This window comes from Haliotis cracherodii, unplaced genomic scaffold, assembly GCF_022045235.1.
Source record: "Haliotis cracherodii isolate W230 unplaced genomic scaffold, xgHalCrac1.p SCAF_3, whole genome shotgun sequence".
In the NCBI taxonomy this organism is placed as follows: domain Eukaryota; kingdom Metazoa; phylum Mollusca; class Gastropoda; order Lepetellida; family Haliotidae; genus Haliotis; species Haliotis cracherodii.
In genome coordinates this window covers 56518349-56535915 of record NW_027266286.1, presented here as the reverse complement: position 1 = coordinate 56535915, position 17567 = coordinate 56518349, and the positions used below count along the sequence as shown (strand labels likewise).

At 41.1% G+C, this 17567-nt stretch overlaps 1 protein-coding gene across 1 annotated transcript in view; it reads left to right on the top strand.

Moving 5' to 3' along the window:
- LOC139473821 (tubby-related protein 4-like) overlaps positions 1-6523 on the top strand; it is a 214247-nt gene extending 207724 nt beyond the window's left edge. The window contains exons 12-13 of the mRNA XM_071256582.1: positions 3106-3279; positions 5994-6523. Of these exons, the coding sequence (XP_071112683.1) occupies positions 3106-3279; positions 5994-6110 (291 nt within the window). The 3' untranslated portion in view covers positions 6111-6523. The remainder of the gene's footprint in view (positions 1-3105; positions 3280-5993) is intronic.
- Positions 6524-17567: the final 11044 nt, after the last annotated feature.

The window sequence follows — 17567 nt, the reverse complement described above, 5'->3', positions numbered from 1 at the left end:
TCTAACGACAAGCATGGATTGATGGGAACCTGAAGCCCTGTGGGTTCAACTGCCACTTAACTATAGTAGACTGTATAGTGTTTTCTTACAGTTCACTCTATTTCAGTAGGCCAAAATACGAGATTGAACAATATTACATCACACTCAGTTTCATGAAAACCTGTGGAAAGGACATTGAAAGTGTTCCAGCAACACTGGGTGAAGAGCTTTCTTCTGATGATCCTGATTGGTAGACTCGTCTAAGTGATTAATCATGCTGTATGTAACAAACCAAGTTATTGACTGGAAGGGAATTCAATTAAAAATTAATCAGGGTTTCCTTTTGGAACAGTACTACTACTTTGATCTTTCTGTTACGCAAGTGAAACCCTTGGAAGGATATTTTTAGAAAATTACTTCAGTCTAGGGTTTTAATCATTTCAACATGATCACTACCCTAAATGTGTCTGTTATGAGACTTTCAAGAGAGTGTTATTTGGGCATGACATTCCTTACAACATGCCGAGCAGTATGCGTTGTTGGTCTGATGAATTTGTCATTTAATCAGGAAGAATCAAACATCTTTAGTCCACTTGTCCTTATAATGATAACATATAGCAAAACCCATCAAAATTACAAATTTCTACGAGTCTTTATGGTACTTTAACTATTGGGCAGTTTGGCAAGGACTCTAGGACTACTGCCAGTTTCTACGCTGTGAGTCCACACCAAAGTTTCATATAGTTCATCGTTGTAGTTACAGACTACTCCTTTGCTACACGACACACAGAGTAAACAATGGTTGCCGAATTCGAGGGCTCTTCATGGCAATTTATCAAATGTTAAGGCCTTTTCAAGTCCTTTATCAAATGTTAAGGTCTTTCCAAGGCCGGACTGCCATATTCAGGACTTTCCAACCATGAGCAAACCCTGCATGCTTGTGATTGAATGAATGTTGATACTGTCAATGATTGTTGATAGTGCCAGTTTCTATCGCAGTATTTCCTATGAAACTATGATCCAATAGGGTCATCATTGACCTGAAACTTCTCCATTTTTAGCTCAACTGGTCATAGGCCAGTTGGAGACTCAGCAGTGATGTGCCCTCCAAAAATGTCCATGATTTCCAGACGATAAGAAATATTCATGAATGACTAACCTTACTGAGGCTGGAAGCACACATCACTTACTGATGCTTGAAGCACACATGACTTACTGAGGCTGGAGGCACACATAACTTACTGAGGCTGGAGGCACACATGACTTACTGAGGCTGGAAGCACACATGACTTACTGCGGCTGGAAGCATGCATGACTTACTGAGGCTGGAAGCACACATGACTTACTGAGGCTGGAAGCACACATGACTTACTGAGACTTGAAGCACACTTGACTTAATGAGGCTCGAGGCACTCATGACTTACTGAGGCTTGAAGCACACATAACTTACTGAAGCTTGAAGCACACATGACTTACTGAGGCTGGAAGCACACATCACTTACTGAGGCTTGAAGCACACATGACTTAATGAGGCTGGAGGCACACATAACTTACTGAGGCTGGAAGCACACATGACTTACTGAGGCTGGAAGCACACATGACTTACTGAGGCTGGAAGCACACATGACTTACTGAGGCTGGAGGCACACATGACTTAATGAGGCTGGAGGCACACATGACTTACTGAGGCAGGAAGCACACATGACTTACTGAGGCTGGAAGCACACATGACTTACTGAGGCTGGAAGCACACATGACTTACTGAGGCTGGAGGCACACATGACTTACTGAGGCTTGAAGCACACATGACTTACTGAGGCTGGAGGCACACATGACTTACTGAGGCTGGAAGAACACATGACTTACTGAGGCTGGAAGCACACATGACTTACTGAGGCTTGAAGCACACATGACTTACTGAGGCTGGAGGCACACATGACTTACTGAGGCTGGAGGCACACATGACTTACTGAGGCAGGAAGCACACATCACTAACTGAGGCTTGAAGCACACATGACTTACTGAGGCTGGAGGCACACATAACTTACTGAGGCTGGAGGCACACATGACTTACTGAGGCTGGAGGCACACATGACTTACTGAGGCTGGAAGCACACATGACTTACTGAGGCTGGAGGCACACATGACTTACTGAGGCTGGAAGCACACATCACTTACTGAGGCTGGAAGCACACATCACTTACTGAGGCTGGAAGCACACATGACTTACTGAGGCTGGAGGCACACATGACTTACTGAGGCTGGAAGCACACATGACTTACTGAGGCTGGAGGCACACATGACTTACTGAGGCAGGAAGCACACATCACTTACTGAGGCTTGAAGCACACATGACTTACTGAGGCTGGAAGCACACATGACTTACTGAGGCTGGAGGCACACATGACTTAATGAGGCTGGAGGCACACATGACTTAATGAGGCTGGAGGCACACATGACTTACTGAGGCTGGAGGCACACATGACTTACTGAGGCTGGAGGCACACATGACTTAATGAGGCTGGAGGCACACATGACTTAATGAGGCTGGAGGCACACATGACTTACTGAGGCTGGAAGCACACATGACTTACTGAGGCTGGAGGCACACATGACTTACTGAGGCTGGAGGCACACATGACTTAATGAGGCTGGAGGCACACATGACTTAATGAGGCTGGAGGCACACATGACTTACTGAGGCTGGAGGCACACATGACTTAATGAGGCTGGATGCACACATGACTTACTGAGGCAGGAAGCACACATCTCTTACTGAGGCTTGAAGCACACATGACTTACTGAGGCTGGAAGCACACATGACTTACTGAGGCTGGAGGCACACATGACTTACTGAGGCTGGAGGCACACTAAGGCCCAAAGCTTATGTGACTTACCATTTTGATAGGATGGTGCAAACAAGTGTATGCTTACCTGGCATTGACATGGGTCTAAATGACTTCTAAGACCCAAAGCTTATGTGACTTACTGAGGCTATGCTTTGTGTAATTCAGAGAGTATCTTCTACAGATGTTGATGGTTTTGACTAATTACAACACAAAGGTTCCTGGCAAGACTAGTAATGGTTTCACTTGACGACTTATGTATTTGCTGTTTGTGTTCTAGCTGCGTCGTGTCCGGGGCAGCAGTTCCAGCCGCGTGGGGTCAAAGCAGCAGTTTGTCATGCACAACAAGGCTCCACTGTGGAATGAGAACAGCCAGGTCTACCAGCTGGACTTCGGTGGACGGGTCACACAAGAATCGGCTAAAAACTTCCAAATAGAGTTCCGTGGGAAACAGGTACATTTCTTGCATGTCTAGCTTACAGCATTCGCCGGGGTGTGGGATGTGGGGTGTGGGTGTGGTTGTGTGGGTGGGGTGGGGTGGGGTGGGGTGGGGTGGGGTGCCAACCTTTCAGACACTTACAAAATCAAAGGTACCTTATTCCACAAATGGGTACAATGTGTGAAATTCATTTTGGTATCCCCTGCTGTGATATTACTGGAATATTGCTAAAAGTGGCCCACTCACTCACTCACTCACTCACTCACTCACTCACTCACCAGTTGCGTGGATAGATGTTCATGATATCAATCACCGGATTGTCTGGTTCAGACTCGAATATATTTTAGATTGCCATCATATAAACTAGAATATTGCTTAGTGAGGCGTTAAACAACAAACAAACAAATATAGAAATAATTGCCTTATGATTATGTGTTCAGTCTATACCAAGAACAATAAGTAGAATTTTGTCTTCTCCAATGGACTAGTACCAGATGATCTTACAGACTGAAGACATTTCACTGGACTTGGGTTTCGAACTAGTGGCTAAAGTCGCAGACTACGTGAATGTATGACTGGCCTGAATTTGTGGAAGCAAACACAGACATTATTCATCTGGACTGGAAGTGTTCTTGTCGTCTAGCTCTATGTCATCTTCTCACCTACATAGTGTGAAGCTGTATATGTGGGTAGTTACACTCTGAGCTGCCGTCAGTGGTTGGAAGGAAGGGGACTTTCCTTGGCTTCTCCTGACATTGTCTTGAGAAAGCAAACATTTCATATCCGTGTCATAAGACATATCAATCTTCTAAAGGTATCACATTTCAATATGACTGTTATGTAGGAGGGTGCTAACTCCTGAATAAAACTTAACACAAATCACAAACTTTTTAATGAAAGGGTGCAATTTGAAGTTATGTAACTGAAAAAATATCTGCCTGTTGTCGGTTTCAGATGAAGTTAGGACGTATTGATAGCCATGCATATACCTGTCTTGTGTCCTGCTTTAGGTGATTGGGTGTATCGACAGTAGAACTGAGTGTTTCGACAGGAGAGCTGGATGTATCGACTGTAGAGCTGGGTGTATCGACAGTAGAGCTGGATGTATCGACTGTAGAGCTGGATGTATCGACAGTAGAGCTGGATGTATCGACAGTAGAGCTGGGTGTATCGACAGTAGAGCTGGATGTATCGACAGTAGAGCTGGGTGTATCGACAGTAGAGCTGGGTGTATCGACAGTAGAGCTGGGTGTATCGACAGTAGAGCTGGATGTATCGACAGTAGAGCTGGGTGTATCGACAGTAGAGCTGGGTGTTTTGACAGGAGAGCTGGGTGTATCGACAGGAGAGTTGGATGTATCGACAGTAGAGCTGGGTGTATCGACAGTAGAGCTGGGTGTATCGACAGTAGAGCTGGGTGTTTTGACAGGAGAGCTGGATGTATCGACAGTAGAGCTGGGTGTATCGACAGTAGAGCTGGGTGTTTTGACAGGAGAGCTGGGTGTATCGACAGTAGAGCTGGATGTATCGACAGTAGAGCTGGGTGTATCGACAGTAGAGCTGGTTGTATCGACAGTAGAGCTGGGTGTATCGACAGTAGAGCTGGGTGTTTTGACAGGAGAGCTGGATGTATAGACAGTAGAGCTGGGTGTATCGACAGGAGAGCTGGATGTATCAACAGTAGAGCTGGATGTATCGACAGTAGAGCTGGATGTATCGACAGTAGAGCTGGGTGTATCGACAGTAGAGCTGGGTGTATCGACAGTAGAGCTGGGTGTATCGACAGTAGAGCTGGGTGTTTTGACAGGAGAGCTGGATGTATCGACAGTAGAGCTGGATGTATCGACAGGAGAGCTGGGTGTGTCGACTGTAGAGCTGTGTGTTTTGACAGTAGAGCTGAGTGTTTCGACAGTAGAGCTGGGTGTATCGACAGTAGAGCTGGGTGTTTTGACAGGAGAGCTGGATGTATCGACAGTAGAGCTGGGTGTATCGACAGTAGAGCTGGGTGTTTTGACAGGAGCGCTGGATGTATTGACAGTAGAGCTGGATGTATCGACAGTAGAGCTGGGTGTTTTGACAGGAGAGCTGGATGTATAGACAGTAGAGCTGGGTGTTTCAACAGTAGAGCTGGGTGTACATTAGAGCTGGGCGTATCGACAGTAGAGCTGGGCGTATCGACAGTAGAGCTGGGTGTTTTGACAGGAGCGCTGGATGTATCGACAGTAGAGCTGGATGTATCGACAGTAGAGCTGGGTGTTTTGACAGGAGAGCTTGATGTATCGACAGTAGAGCTGGGTGTATCGACAGTAGAGCTGGGTGTTTCGACAGGAGAGCTGGATGTATAGACAGTAGAGCTGGGTGTTTCAACAGTAGAGCTGGGTGTACATTAGAGCTGGGCGTATCGACAGTAGAGCTGGGTGTATCAACAGTAGAGCTGGGTGTGTCGACAGTAGAGCTGGATGTATAAACAGTAGAGCTGGATGTATAAACAGTAGAGCTGGATGTATCCACAGAAGAGCTGGGTGTACATTAGAGCTGGGTGTATCAACAGTAGAGCTGGGTGTATCGACAGTAGAACTGGATGTATCAACAGTAGAGCTGGGTGTATCCACAGTAGAGCTGGGTGTATCCACAGTGGAGCGTATACCTGCCTGTGGATAGTCAGTTTCAGGCGATGCCATTTGTGTGAAACAACAGCCATGCTAAAAACGATCTGTTGTCTGTTTCAGGTGATGCAGTTTGGGCGTATTGACAGCAATGCCTACACACTGGATTTTCAATACCCTTTTACTGCTATACAAGCATTTGCTGTTGCTCTTGCCAATGTCACCCAGAGACTGAAGTAGCCGTTCCATCTGAAGGGCAGTTAGTGATTCTCAACATCATGTGCTGTGTCTGTGATTTGATGGATCTATAGATCTAAGCCCCAGCTGCGATGTCACAACCAGGCTCCCCATACATGCTGAACAGCCTCCGGGTGTACCAGACTTACGGATGTCCGTTGCTAAATGGTCATTTACTGCCGCCACATTCCGTACACACCTGCTTCAAAGGATAATGCTTTTTGAAGTTCAACATTTTAACAGGTGTAGGAAGCAAAAGCCACATGATTTTAAAGAATGGCTTTTAGCTTTCATAATTACTGGTTACAAAAATTGTGGTTGTATTGTTTGATTTCAAATTATTAGAAATATTGAAATATTTGGTGCATATCATAACAGATAGTAATATGTGATAATTAAGCCTTTGCTTATAGTATATATTGCTATTTCTGTTTTTGAAGGTAAAGAAAATAATAGACAATGATTTGTATTTTAGTTTTTCAGTAATCACTTGTACAACATATCAGTTTCATAGAATTACAGCAATTAAATGTAAGTATTTTAGCTGTTTGTAAGGATAATGAGTAACTTTTATCTTGCATCAAATCAGTGAGCCAGGCCAACTTCTGAATAATGCACAACTGTATTCATATATAATCCAGTTAGAGTTTTAGAAACTGCAGGTGAATCAGCCTCATTCAACTGGCCTCATTGGTTAAATAAAAAAAAAAAGCATCAATGAGAGCAACTGTAAAATTAAAGCAACTGAATAATTGTTCAAAGTGTAACAATTTGGGTAATTTTCAATAGTTGGCCTATATCAACTGGGTAATTTTCAATAGTTAGCCTAGATTGACTGGGTAATTTTCAATAGTTAGCCTTTATCAACTGGGTAATTTTCAATCATTGCCTATATCAACTGGGTACTTTTCAATAGTTGGCCTATATCGACTGGGTACCGGGTAGTTATTTTTCAGAAGTTGGCCTAAAGCAAAGTCTACATCACAACGGTTCCTTATTGTACTATATGGTACTTCCCAATGAATGACTGCAACTATGGCAATATGACAATCCTTTCCAAGGCCAGTTACTTACTCTCGCATCTGTATGATTGTTGATATGACAATCTATATTCATGGAAATGTTTGAGAATTTCCATGGTTGTTTGGAAATAATCCAATGTATTCTGTTTAGTATGAGTTATCTTATTGTAGTAAGCATGACAAATGAGCTGTTTGATTCCTCTTGGTCCAATCTGTGACTTTCTTCAAGTAATATGACCTGAGCATGCCACATTATCAAACAGCAATTCAGGTAAGGCTGGTGTATTGACGGCATATTTGGGGTTTAAAAACCTTTTTACTCTTTCAAAATCAATGACTTATGGCACGGTTGAGAGAGGTATAACAGGTAATAAGTCAGTGAGATAGTTCCTGATCTTGAAACATCACCTGCAAGCTTGAGATACACAAATTGACTAATGGGTGATTAATTTGTTGTGTCCTTAGCATTGTTTAATAAATCTCAATAACATGATCAGCAGCTTGTACTTCTCACTGATTTGGCGCCATTGTCCACAAGAATGATTTTGTACCTCTAAGGGCATTATACAACAGCTGTACTGTTGAGGAACCATCAGAAAATGTTTCCTGTCTTGCCCTGAGGTTTCCTGACAGACAGCCTGTATTCAGTCCTTGGTATATGTCACAATTATATGATGAACTTTGTATTATGTAGGAGATTTTAGATCATTCATAGAATTACAGATGTGTATAAATGTCTTGACATTGGGATGTCTTTTGTTCATATAGTGGATCTGGTGGCTATGATCTCATTTCTGAGTCAGGTTGCATTCATTCATGTACTGGTAGACAAGGATCTTCTACTTATAGTTCATTTAATGTGGTACGGAAATATTTCTTCGAAAGCTATGCAAATTTTGTCATGTGTCATGTATATTGAGATGTGGAGTTAAATTCATGATCAATTTGTTTTTACATTGTCCCATACTATTGTCATCATTGGCCATTTGTGTAAAATGTCAAGGTCGTGATCAAAAGAGTTCTGTAACATATTGATATTTTATGACTTTACAATTCTTGTCAGCATTTGAAAGATGTCATATTTGTGTGTAGTGTTACCCTCATCTCTGTCAACATGTCATGTTAGAGTTTATTAATGTATGATTATGTCGAAGCATGAAAAGTATCACTATCAAATCATTTTTCATTTCATATTGTGAAAACTATTATTGAATGGCAGATTTTTAAAGCAGTTACATACTGGTAAATAAGAGTCGGGAATAAATGTGATTATAAGTTTTATCTTAACATTCCACAATGAGCAAATACCATTTCTGTTCCAAAATTGGTTCATATTACAATTTGTAGAGACATTCCTGTGATTGTTAAGAATGTGATTACCTCTTTTTTAGTTGGTCTAGCTATGTAATGTAATGATAAAACCATTATCTTGTTATGCAACAACAAAGTGGGTGGATCTGATCCCATTATCTGGAACAAGAGATTGTTACTACCATGGGGATTCTACCAGCCATCCATTCCAGGCTGTTTCAGCATTATCTGACCAATAAAACACTATTGTATAGGGGGGCGGTCGGGTAGCCTAGTGGTTAAAGCATTCACTCATCACGCCTAAGACCTGGGTTTGATTCCCGACATGGGTACAATGTGTGAAGCCCATTTCTGGTGTCCTGTGCCGTGATATTGCTGGAATATTGCTTTAAGCGGTGTAAAACCATACTTGCTCACTATTGTATAGGCCCTGTAAGCACACACAATATACACAGGTAACAGGATCTTGTTAACATTGTACCTAAAGGGTTCAACAACCAAATTCTTCAAGTTCTGTATCAGAATTTGACTTCTGTTGAAACTTCCTGTATTCTACACGACTTAAGTTTGTGTCCTCTGTTTCAAAATTTAATATTTGTTTCAATATCTCCTGAAAACTAGACCCTCATTCAGATCAGATCTATTTGACGTTGTATTAAGATGTATAATCTGGATATTGATCACACAAAAATGGCAAGTTCATCAGGGGTTTTTTTCTTCTGAAAACACTTGCTATTCAAAGGGCAAGGAGAATTCTTCTATTTTTTTGTGCATTCACAAACAAAGCATCCTTCAGGGACTAGAACACATTAAGATGTAAATGGTCACTACTGGGAATGAATAATTCTTCTGTTTTTTTTTAAGATGAAGATAGAGTATATTCTGTGCTTTTTTTGTTGATTCGATTTATGTAAGGTCCTTCTATTGAACTCCTCTCAGAACTGTTTCCAAGAAGTAAGTTGGTTATTGTGTAATTATACCCACCTACTGCACAACAAAGTCCTCATCTCAGCTTGGGTTATTTTTCATGGTGACCATCCATCCCTTTTCTTTGTCCCGCTCATGTGGCTATGTGGTTTCAAGCTGCTTATTTAGTTGTAGGTTTGAATCTAATTTTTCCTTCTTCATCCAGAATATAGGGTAAATAAGTGTTTGATGTTGATTGTGCTGGGGTCGTATGGAAAAGGATATTGTAACCAAGGGTAAGCAGGTGCTTGATTTCAGGGTAGTGTGTGATGGGAGGAGATTATTGTGGTATAGAATAAACAGGTGCTTGATTTCAGGGTAGTGTGTGATGGGAGGAGATTATTGTAGTATAGAATAAACAGGTGCTTGTTTCGGGGTAATGTGGGAGGGAAAAGATTTTCAAGGCATGGGAGAAGCAGATGTTGACTGAGGGAAATGTGGGGTGGGAAAAGATTGTTGTGGCATAGGATAAACAGGTGCTTGGTTTCTGGGTAGTGTGTGATGGGAGGAGATTATTGTGGTATAGGATAAACAGGTGCTTGTTTCGGGGTAATGTGGGAGGGAAAAGATTTTCAAGGCATGGGAGAAGCAGATGTTGACTGAGGGAAGTGTGGGGTGGGAAAAGATTGTTGTGGCATAGGATAAACAGGTGCTTGATTTCTGGGTAGTGAGGAAGGGGATATGAGAACATTAATGAAACATCAGGCAACCAGGCGCTTGATTTCGGAGTAGGAGAAATAAGGTTATTACATCATCCAGTAATATGTGGTTTACCAAATGTATACTTCTTATGGTATTTTGGTAGCTATAAATACATTATATGATACACCCTGGGTAGAAGTGCAGACCCACTTGCCAAAGCTTGTCTGAAATCAGTGTCCAGCAGGTGAACATGCCAGCTGATAGCAGTTTACAGATCTCTTGATGTTTTCTAATGCATGTAATAGAACTTTGATATTTTTCAGTAGGTGTATATACAATTTTAGTAGGTAAATAGGTAGAATTTTTAAACATTCGATACATTTATTGTGATCAGATAGTCCCCTGAAGACATGAATTCATGTCTCCATTGAAATGTTCTGAAATATGTGATGTTCAACATGTGGAGCCATGTGGCTGGCCAATAAAAGTGGACAGTTAGAACATGTAACTTTTAGGGATTGTAGGATTAGACTGCACTAAAAGCTGTGATCCCTTCCCAAATTCTACATCTGGAAGCTCTTCCCCTACTATTAGTTTTTAGTTTTTAAGTCACCATGTAATGCTGAATTGCCTGAGTAGTTTATCGATATGATCCTCTAAATTTGTAGTTTCTCTCCATCCTAAATAGGGGTCACGAGTTGACCAGTTGTCTAAGACACCACGATTGGTGCATTTCTTGGGAGTGCTTATGATCAGAAACCTATGACCGGCATGGAATCCCAGATTTGCCCTGATTCTGTTTCTAGATTTGTTACCACCTACCCGTGCTTGTGGATTCACCAAAGGGGTAAACGTCTGAGACATGCGTCAATCACTTCAGGCTTTTCTCCTACAACTGACATGCAGTGATATTACTGAAATTCTGTTCAAAGCAGTTCAACCCACACCATCCCAAATAATTAAAAAACAACCCCGCACCCAGAGCCTGTTTTGTGTTTTGGACATACCGGTAATGTCTTTTAGCATACTGCTGTTCTGGATTAAGCTCAGTATTTTGGGGTAAGGATTCCTGTTTGTACAGAACATTCCAGGTCTCTGATGTTTTCCATATCAGTTTTCAAGCGGATGTACAACAGTTAATTATTCGTCAGTTGCTGCAGAGGGGGCACAGGTGGCCCAGTCGTCTAAGGTGCCGCAATTCACTGTGCAGAGTTGCGTCCCTTGGGCACACCAGAAACCTATGATTGTGGGTTTGAATCCCGGTTCGCCCCGATTATGTTTCTAGGTTTGTCAGCACCATACTCGTGCTCGTAGGTTTCACTGAAGTGGTAAACGTCTGAGATCTGCATCACTTCGGGCTTTCCTCCCACATTAAGCTGACACACCGTGATATAACTGGAGTACTGTTATAAGCAGCGTTAAATACAACTCACTCACTCACTCAGTTGCTGCCTAGAATATCAATACCTCACATTACTGAATAGTCATAGGGGTAACCACTCAGATTCTAGCCATACCAATGTGAAATACAGATATACCTCATATGTTTAACATAATGTTCAAGGTGTAAAAATCAAAATATGTTTTGTATCAAATAGTTTATTTAGTTTATATGTTTTGTACATATTTTATTTATATGATTTTGTTTGAATGGTTTGTGTGAAAGAATGTTGCTCTATGTGTAAATAAAACTATTTTCCCATTTGAAGCTCAATTCTTTTCATGTGTATTCATTCCTTTACCTGCTGTCACTTGTGAAACGGATCTTCATACATTTGCCTCTTATCTTTGAATTTTACATGTCTTGACTCAGTTGTTAGGATATCTGGTGAATCTTATACAATTATGTTGAGTGAGATTAGGAATTTTACAATTCATACTTTTATTTATATTAGAAATACTTTATTGAATACACATTCCAAAGTTTACCTAACAGATGAACATTCCTGACTGTGAAATTTGCAAATTTAAATGACAGTCCATAGTTTCTTGTGTATAATACTGATTTGTACAGCAGCAGAAGGGGTATTGCCTATCAGTGAAAAAGTTTTATTTTCATTAATGTTTGAAGCAAGTTTGCATTATTTTTAAAAACAGATTTAACTTGTCAATTTACAAAGTGCTCAGGGCATATACAGTGAAAATGGTAATTGAATACCGGTGTGTTGTAATGAGTTCTATACCTTAGATACTAAGTTCAAATCCTAATTATTTTCTGACTAATATGTCAATATCCTGCTTTAAATCAGTATTAATCCTACTGTTTTGAGACGCAAATGCCCTGGCTGCCATGAAATGGCTGAGGTACTTACAAAATGGTGTATCAACATCAAACCCTACTTTATTTCTCTTAGAGAAATATCTGTATTTTGCAGACCCAACCTTAGGTGTGTAACAAGTTAAGATAGTAATGAATGCATTCAGCCCAACAAATTGAATAAAAACTGGGCTTTAACTCCTTTTTTTGTGCTTAGCTGGTCTGTTTTGTTTGATAATTTTGACTGTTTTTCAGCCAGTGACCTTACAGTGATACATAAAAAGTAAAAGTTGGATTCAAGTTATTGCAAACTGCAGTTTCAATTATAGAATTGAACTTTTGGAAATAACACTTCAAAGTATACTTGAAATGGCTTGTAAATTAATTGGGCATGTTGAAGTAAAACATTACACTTAGCTACTGCACACTGGATGGGTGTTTGTGGCAAGTAGTTGCAGGAAGTGATATCCCCGTGTCAAGTTCAATTAAACATGACCAAAAAAAGTCCTTATCACTGCTCTGTCTTTGTAGTTTGTTGGAGTGCAATTTGTTACAGAGAGTGTGAAATGGTCATGATGGATCGCTGCAGAGCATCAGCCGTTCTTGACGAGTGGCTATAGGATTGAATATGGTAGAGGGAAGCATTATATATACAAACTGGCACTTTTTCTATACAGATCAGAAATCTAATTTAGCGGTCATGTCAATGTTCTTGTGTACATGCTGAGCTCATATTTACTGTTCTTGTACATCATGGGAATTTTCAATTTTATATACCATGTTGAATTTCTGTCAACTTGTTTACTTGCATCTAGAAACATTCAAAAGGTATTTAGGTAAAAGATAATTTGAATAAAAATGTACTTTTCAATACGTTTTGAACTGTATTGTACCCATTTAATAAGTTAGCTGCCTCATGTTATGTTTTCTAGCAGTCATCCATTCTAAATAATGAAACATACAATTGTAAGTTTGATGTCCAAAAAACATTGCCATAGTATTGTACAACCACCATACTGTTGCCATACAAATTTCAACAGACATACAATGACCTTTGCTTTGTGCAACATAAGAAAGCATACAACTTAAAGGCTAACAACTTCTGGTTTTGCAACATTTCGATGTAGATCCTTACATCAAGTAGTGAACTGGAAGTTGTTCCACAAAGCAATGGTCATTGTACTCACCAACTTCTAGAATGCCAGTCAAACATGCCCATCACTTTGTACCTATGCAGTACCACCTAAGTCTGCAGCATGGTTGACATTCTCTGATGACATTCCTTTTCTTGCTAGAATCACTCTTAAACAGCCAGTCACATTCATTGCAGCTACATTCTACTGCCCAATGAAAATGTTTCTTCTGAAGAACAGTGTGAACTCATTAACCATGATTAAGGTGATACTTCTAGATGTTGGACTTGAGAGTAATCATCGTAATCATTAATTCCAGTTGGCAATACTAGGTCACAGATGGAATACCCTGGTAGTTCAAGGATGTTTTAACTGCTGTGAATATGTATGATAGCTTCATTGCTTTCTGTGTGCCAAATTCCTAATATTTCTCATCAATATGTGGAATAAACTTTGTTAAAGAATATCAGCCAGTATTTTGTTCTCTGTTATTGAGTCTGATCTTGTCTCACACAAGGTTGTCAGGGCTGACTCAGTGGAAACTTTGGATGCTGGGGATGAGAGTTTGTTGTTTAACGCTTCAAGGCCCTTTTACACAGGGCTGCAACCTTTGTGCCACCTTTGAGCGATACAAGGCTGGTCAGGACACTCAATGGTCGCCTAAACTCAGAAATCATATTTCTATGTAACTGCTCCAGCAGTTGTTCAGCAGTAATTGCTCGAGTTGTTCAGGGTCTGCAACCACAATGAAACACTGCAGGAGGCACTACAGGTAGATCAAAGGAGGCAGAAAAGAGGCAGAAGCATTGCCATGGAGTCTCAAAGGTTTCCCTGGTCACCGAATGGAGGCACGGCGATCGCCACAGTCATCGTTTAATGCACGCTTTTGGTCGCCCAAAGGAGGCAGAAGCATCGCCCAGGATTGACGAAAAATTTGCAGAATGCATCTGTTTCCTGGCGACCATTGGGCCACCACTGTGCCTTAATTTTGCAACAATGGCAATGCTTGTGCCTCCCTTCTGCTTCCTTTGAGCAACCAACCTCCTCGGCGACCTTTGTGCGACTGTTTTGAACATGTTAAAAAATTCATGGCGTCCATGGCGATGTCTGAACCACCTGTGTACCACCTTGGAATGACCTAGGCAACCATTCTGCCTCCTTTGAGCCTCAAACGACGACCCGGCAAATTTTATGGAGGCACAAAGGTCGTCATCCTGTGTTAAGGCCCTTTCACTCAGCAATATTCTAGCTGTATGACGATGATCAGTAAATAATTGAGTCTGGACAGGACAATCATCATGTGCATTGATCTACGATGACATGCATCAACCAAATCAGCGAGCGTGACCACCCAATCCCGTCAGTTGCCTCTTATGGCAAGCATGGGTTGTTGAAGACCAATTCTAACCCGGATCTTCATGGGTCGTGGGGGTGAGAAAGTGAATATTTCTGTCAGCAGCTCCTCCAGAAACAACAGCTGCGACCCAACTGAGCATATGTAGACTCCTGCAAGAAATGCTTCTATGGTCAGTGAAACAAACCCCTATTCACTACTCCGTTTTTTTTGCCTTCCTACTTGGGTATCATACCCCATCAACAGAATAAACTCCAATAAATGTATACATGTCAATGTTGCAATGTCAAATGTGTCTAGTTTTATATGTAGCAGTTTCCAGAGATCCACTGACACGCCGTGATATAACTGGATTACTGTAAAATATGGTGTTAAACCTAACTCATTCACTCACTAAAGACTCAAGGGAGTATACAACCCAAACTGCCTACATGTGCTGGAGAGTCTTCACATTGGCCTCACATATCTGGTACTCCTTCCATGCTGGTTGAACAGAAGCACATTTGAACTAAGTACCTTGACACCACATGTTTTGACACTTGTGTTTAGGGTGTATGTACGTATTCGTTTTTCCTCCATCCTGAGATCTACCATCAGACGTGTGGGTTCTTAAGTGTGCAGATGGGGTGAATGTAGTGACAACACTGTAAAGACCTGTGAACATTGTTGGTCCCAAGGCTGAATAACAACCTGGTCACTAGAGGGATACGATCTCAGCTGCTGGCACTATGCCTGGCCTTTAAATAGACTTAACTCAGAAATCATAATGTATTGTATATTCTTATTGCAAAGGGAGACATTTTGAAATATGACAAAGATATGTGCTCACAGCCAACAGCTAACATTTGCTTTGAAGGTGTGAACTAGAAAGACATTAATTCACTCATGACTAAATTTATGGGCAAAGAATTGAGGTACTGACATTAGCCTGATAGCGCTATGGCCCCATTATCTGGTAGAGTATCAGATATTCTTGTCATTATGACTTCTGCTGTGCTGGAGATGACCTCAGTACGTCTCACAATAAATGAGACTCTTTTAGAACTGGGGTCAACAATGCTTGTCAGTCATTTGATTACACCATGTCAGTATTCCCAAAATACTTGCACCTGACTCTAGAGCTGAAAACAGACAACTGATGACATTAACAACGTCTCCTAGATTCTAGTGCAGGAATGGAATATGTATGATATAAACAGCCATGACTGACAGCTATGAGTGATTCTTGAGCACCAATCAAACATTGATGACAATAACAGCTGTGAGGGATTCTTGAGCACCAATCAAACATTGATGACAATAACGGCTGTGAGGGATTCTTGAGCACCAATCAAACATTGATGACAATAACGGCTATGAGGGATTCTTGAGCACCAATCAAACATTGATGACAATAACGGCTATGAGGGATTCTTGAGCACCAATCAAACATTGATGACAATAACGGCTATGAGGGATTCTTTAGCACCAATCAAACATTGATGACAATAACGGCTATGAGGGATTCTTGAGCACCAATCAAACATTGATGACAATAACAGCTATGAGGGATTCTTGAGCACCAATCAATCATCGATGACAATAACGGCCATGAGTGATTCTAGAGCACCAATCAAACATTGATGACAATAACGGACATGAGCGATTCTAGAGACCCAATCAAACATTGATGACAAAAACAGCCATGAGCGATTCTAGAGCACCAATAAATCATGAACGACAATAACAGCCATAAGCGATTCTAGAGCACCAATCAAACATTGATGACAATAACGGCCATGAGCGATTCTAGAGCACCAATCAATCATGGACGACAATAACGGCCATAAGTGATTCTAGAGCGCCAATCAATCATGGACGACAATAACGGCCAAGAGCAATTCTACAGCACTAATCAAACATTGATGACAATAACGGACATGAGCGATTCTGGAGCACCAATTAAACATTGATGACAATAACGTCCATGAGCGATTCTAAGGCACCAATCAAACATTGACGACAATAAGAGCCATGAGCGATTCTAGAGCACCAATCAATGATGGACGACAATAACGCCCAACAGCGATTCAAAGGCACCAATCAAACATTGATGACAATAACAGCCATGAGTGATTCTAGAGCACCAATCAAACATTGATGACAATAACGGCCATGAGCGATTCTAGAGCACAGATCAAACATTTATGACAATAACGGCCATGAGTGATTCTAGAGCAGCCAACATTTCAACACACCATCCTTTGATTTGTGTATTGACTACAGAATGAAGATTTGACATCCTCAAAACCACAATGATCCTAAAGATCTCCATTCCGTTATGACAAATGAACCCCTTAGCCACCATATTTTAATTTCTCTACCTCTCTTAACACTAATCACAGTATTTCTCTTCATCAACATATTTTCATTCCGACCACCCAACCAACCCTAACAGTTTAGAAAACAATTCCCTGAGTATAAAAAGACACATGCTCTAAACATGAGGTTTGGTGAAATGTTGTGTTCAAGTTTATTGCATGTGTGACTTTGGCAGCTTGTACCCGTCCAGAGTGATGCCAGTTTTGTAGTGCCAGCCCACTGAGATACCATGCCGCAGTTTAACATGAATACCCCACTCAGACACAGTATACTGACTCCTAGCCGACTTGATTAACTGTAATAGTCCATGTAAAAGGGAGGATCACTTGTTACAGAGGTGAGGTGAGGTGAAATTAGGTTTAACGTTGCGTCCAAGATTATTGCACTTATATAGCGACGTGCATGCACGTGTAT